The sequence below is a fragment of the Lathyrus oleraceus genome, chromosome 2 (assembly GCF_024323335.1).
Source record: "Lathyrus oleraceus cultivar Zhongwan6 chromosome 2, CAAS_Psat_ZW6_1.0, whole genome shotgun sequence".
Classification (NCBI taxonomy): domain Eukaryota; kingdom Viridiplantae; phylum Streptophyta; class Magnoliopsida; order Fabales; family Fabaceae; genus Lathyrus; species Lathyrus oleraceus.
Genome location: NC_066580.1, coordinates 186,892,289 through 186,897,450, shown reverse-complemented (window position 1 = coordinate 186,897,450; position 5,162 = coordinate 186,892,289). Strand labels below are relative to the sequence as shown.

The following is a 5,162-nucleotide window of genomic DNA, read 5'->3' as shown; positions in this document are numbered from 1 at the left end:
GGGAGGTGTATATTGGGAGTTTCATCTCTTTCTCATTTCCCACATATTCATATTTATCTCACTTAATATGTGCATTATTTTCCAAATATCTTAATTAAAATAACTATGACTAAATAAGGATATTCATTAGCTTGTTTTCGATTTTTATTTTCATTTCATTTTTTATTTCATTAGGATATTATGATTAATCAAATGGTGGATTAACGGTTAATGCCAACAAATAATTTACCTTATTTTCTAAAATAAAATTGATTTTTGTCCAATACCAAATAGTCTTTCTCAAAGTATATTAATTCTAAATAAATTCAAATTCACCGTATTTAAATAATATTCTCTTAAAAAATTTTAAATTAATTTTAAATGAAAAGGAGAATAGTAAGCCTCCGCTTCACTATCTCTCGACTATTCGAATAATTGGCGTACGCCATATTGCTCGGATTTTGCATCATTCAATTAAAACCCAAAAAACTCTATAAAATTAAAATCACTCCCCCAAATTAATTATAAATCCTAAAAGTTTTATTTTAATAATTAATCTTTGGATGAAAAAGGGATTAGTAAGCCTTCGCTTCACTATCTCTCGATTATTCGAGTAATTGGCGTACACCATATTACTCGGGTTTTTGTCATTCAATAAAAATCCTAATAATCACACAAAATACAAATCATCTTCCTAAATTAAGGTAATACTCAAAATATATTTTTTATAAACTTGGGATGAAAAAGAATATAGGAAGCGTCCGCTTCAATATTTCTCAATTTCTCGAATGATTGGCGTACGCCATATTGCTCGAATTTTTGTGACCCGATTAAGACATCAAACAATAAAATTCCGAATCATTTATTTTAAATCAACTACAAATTCCAAAATCTTTTAATTCTGAATTTCCGATAAGTAAGGATGGGAGACGTTCGCCTCACTATCTTCCGATTATTCGAATAATTGGCGTACACCATATTGGTCGAATTCTCGTCGTCAAAATTAAAACGCAATCGAATAAACTCAAATCACCTTTTCATATCAAACCCAATTTCGAAAAATAAATAACTTAAACTTTAATCGATTGAATGGGAGGCGTTCGCCTCGTCGTTCCTTGATTATTTGAATAATTGGCGTATGCCACATTGCTCAAATCATCGACTTTTCAAAACCTACAAATTCAAATTCAAATTATTTTCATATATCAAATACAATATCTAAAAAACATATCTTTTATAAATTAAACTTCGGATGATAAATATGGGAGGCGTTCGCCTCACCATCTCTCGATTATTTGAATAATTGGCACTCACCATATTGCACAAATCATCGACTTCCGATTAAAATACTCTAAATAAACTTGGATAAGGGAATACGTGGCGCTCGCCTCATTATTCTTTGAATAAGCAAGTAGGAGGCGTACGCCTCACTACCGTGCATATTCAACATCCACGAACAAATTTTCAAAATAATTCGAATGAAAAAGGAGTAGAAGGCGTTCGCCTTATTATTCCTCGAAAGAATTGGACGATTGGTGTGCACCACATTGCTCAATCTTTCATCGTTCTTCAAAAACACCTTAATGAATCAAACTAACTTCTCATCCCCGCGCGATCGATACCAAAAACATCAAACACATCAATTCAACATTTTCATCCCCGTGTGACCAGAATTCTTTTCAAAAGAACACTGTTAATCCTTTCTAATGCGCACCACAAACCAATGCTTAAGCCTCCGGCGAGAGTAGACAAGCCAGCGTTTAGCCTTTAGAACGCGATCTACACAGTCGTTCATTAAAAGATACCAACAAAACTGTAGTTCCCCAAACTACGAATGCTCTGATTTCCTTATTGCACCATAAGGATACGTAGGAAGGAGATTGCTGTATCTTCGCGAGCACACTAATAAAAAACCTCCCCGTTCTCCTTCTGAGGTCTTCATCCATCTCTATTATCAATTCTAATTACTCGAAGAAAGCGAATAACAGTTAACTAACATTCAAATAGCAAATCAGACTAAAAGGTTTTCGTTGAGTACAACGAACGTGAGGGGTGCTAATACCTTCCCCTTGCGTCATCGACTCCGGAACCCGAATATGGTTGCTACGACCATTATTCTAATTTTCTTAAAGGTTTTATCGATATTTTCCTATTCCTTCATTGGAATAAATAAAGTTCGGTGGCGACTCTGTTCGAACATAATTTTTTCCGTGACCATCGCGAGGAATCGTATTTTTCGAGATGCGACAGATGGTGACTCTGCTGGGGACTGGTAGCTCCAAGCTAGAGAGAGTCAAGCCTAACTTAGTCAATTTGCTATGGACGTTAAAATACCGCTTTTATTTGCTTCTGTATATCTTGATGTATTATTTATGCTATGTAATTTATTCTGCTATTGTGTTGGGTGATCTATGGTGTTTAACATATGTTGTGAGATAAGCTCCGTACCCGAGCTTTGAGAAGAACTTAGAACCCAGAGTTGTGTGGTATTGAACCGAGGGGTGTACACCTCAGTGGGACAATACGAGAACTCCATCTAGAGTAGATCTGTTCAGAATTTCCATCATAATATAGCTAGCCCACTATTATGAGGAAACGTTGAACATGGTCAATGACTCTGGGAACCTCATCTTAAACTGAAGTCCGTCTTCATGATTGGCAATCGTGTAGTATTGAACTGAAGGGTCTACACCCTGTTCGAACAATACGAGGATCCCACTTAGAGTAGACCGATTCAGAACTTCCATTTCAATGTGGCTAGCCCATTATTACGATGAAAGACTGAACTTGGTCCATGACTCTAAGTTCTTATCATGAAAATGGATAACCTTAGGAGCAATCCTTGATGTGTGGGGTAAAAGACATAGAACCATTGTTAAGTTGAACCTTGTGATATATGTGAAACCTGGATCTTTGTCATTGCATAAACATCATGTTGCATTCATTATGAGCATAGCAAAATCATTTACACACTTTTTATTTTCAGGGAATTTCAAAATTTTCAGTTAATTAAGCATTCATGAACAAATGGAGTCAGGAAAGAGAAAAACATTCCAAATCAAAGCCAAGGTACCATGTGTGAAGGGGTTCATTGCATTCAGAGATGGGTTGACTAATATCCGTCGAGACGCATTCACACTCAAATATGGGAAGATTCTACACTTGTTGTCTGTACCAGTACAGAAGGATGCTAATACCGCATTAGCCCAGTTTTATGATCCACCACTCAGAAGTTTCCTCTTTAGAGATTTCCAGTTGGCCCCCACTTTGGAAGAATTCGGAAGAATATTGAACTCTCCTAAGCAGAAGAAGGGACCATACAAGGGGTTAGGTCAAATCCCTAAACCCGAAGAGTTGGCAGAAGTATTAGACATCCCAGTCAAATATCTAACCCCTAACATCAAAATTTGGGGGAAGGTGCAAGGAATTCCACAAAAGTACCTGGAGAAAACTGCTCAAAGCTTTGCTAAAGCCCAGAAATGGGAAGCCCATGATACTATTATGGCTTTACTTATTTTTGGATTGGTGTTATTTCCTAATATGGAGAAGTTAATTGATGCAACAGCTATTAGCGTTTTTTGGGCCGTCAAGGTTAAGAATGAAGATCTAGTGCCCGCACTCCTAGCCGATGTTTATCACACCTTGCACTTATGCTTTGAGAAGAAGGGAGGACTGATGTTATGTTGCATACCACTCCTTTACCAATGGTTTGTCTCTCATGTGTTCAAAGAGGTTGATACAATTGAAAGTATGGATGGATATGAGTGGTCTCAAAAGCTAGTAAGACTCACTGAAAATACCATTATTTGGTATCCTCATGGTTTGAATGTGGGAGATACAATTACTAGTTGTGGAGAATTTCCGAATGTACCATTAATAGGGTCAAAAAGGTGCATTAACTACAACCCCATTTTAGCAGTGAGGAAGTTGGGTTATCCTATCACATACAAGCCGGATGACCAGTTGTTAGAAGGTTTTGTGTTCCATGATATGGAGGATCTCGTTATGCTGAGAAGGGTAATCCGAGCCTGGGAAAAAGTTCGCTTCAGAGGACAAGACAAAGGAAAGGGTGTCATAGGGGATAGAGAACCCTATTATCAATGGGTCACCAGAAGAAGTCATGAGATCAAGCTTCCATTCATCCTCGATCCTCCAACTCAACCTCCACTACCAGAACCCATCCCTGTCTCCATGGAAGAAGTGGAAGTGTTGAGAGCTACTATAGCAAGACTTGGACGAGAAAATGAAGAGCTACAGACCAGCTTCCAACATGTTTCAAATGAAAGAAATGAAAAAAAGTGGGAACTAGAGAGGAAGAAGGCTTAGCTAGAAGCGACTGAGGAAAAGGTCGAAAAGGAAGAACACAAGAGAAAGAAAGTGAAAGTAGGCATGGAACAAGCTGACCACTGCCTAGAAACCATTAAAGAGCAATTGAGACAAGTTGAGAAAGAATGCCAAAAGAATAAGAGATGGTGGCTACGAGCTACAGAAGAGAAAAAAGAAGTTAGAGAGATAGTGGAGGCTAAGATACATGATCTCACTATCCTCCTCCATAATGTTGAGACCCAAGCCAAGCATGAGCACCGACTTAAGGAAAGAGCCCTTGAAGCTTCTCGAGTCACACCTACGACTTGGCCCGAGAAATGTCAAGAAGCAAAAGATGCTAGAGAAGTTGCTCAACATTGGAAAGATAGATTCGAGGAATTCCATCAAGACAGTGTGATATGGCTAAGGGAAAGAGAGCAAGTTATTCAGGATTACGATACCTTTAGGAGAAATATCATTTTCTTGCAAGAGGACAAAGATGGGTACCGTACAAAGCTCAACAGTTTGGTAGAATTCTGCAACTGGACGACCCGAGAAATGCCTTGGAGGTTGAGAGAAGCAGTAGAAGGATTGGACCAACATGGCACGCATCCCGCTGTAATCCATTTTGTTATGATGTGTGAGGGGATGGTGAAGAGGTTCAAATTTGAATTAGAAGAACTCATAACTCGAAAGACTGCTGTGTGATTCTTCCGTTTTTTTTCTTGTTTTCAGTTTATGTTTTCGCAAAGTTTAGTATTTGAGCTGTATCAATTTGGGCGATCATGCCTTTGTACTCCGTACTTTAAACATTTGAGTAAAGGAGGGTAATCCTCATTTTTTTCCTGACTTTATGTTTTCTTCGAATGCTTAATATA

At 37.8% G+C, this 5,162-nt stretch overlaps 1 protein-coding gene across 1 annotated transcript; it reads left to right on the top strand.

The window, feature by feature from the left end:
• The first annotated feature begins 3,006 nt into the window (after positions 1-3,006).
• Positions 3,007-4,305, top strand: LOC127122536 (uncharacterized). The gene has a single exon (XM_051052854.1). The coding sequence runs from the start codon at positions 3,007-3,009 to the stop codon at positions 4,303-4,305; it is 1,299 nt and encodes a 432-aa protein (XP_050908811.1).
• Positions 4,306-5,162: the final 857 nt, after the last annotated feature.

What these genes read in the sequence shown, in the direction of transcription:
- LOC127122536 (XM_051052854.1), top strand. Translation starts at nt 3,007, where the DNA reads ATGGAGTCAGGAAAGAGAAAAACATTCCAAATCAAAGCCAAGGTACCA.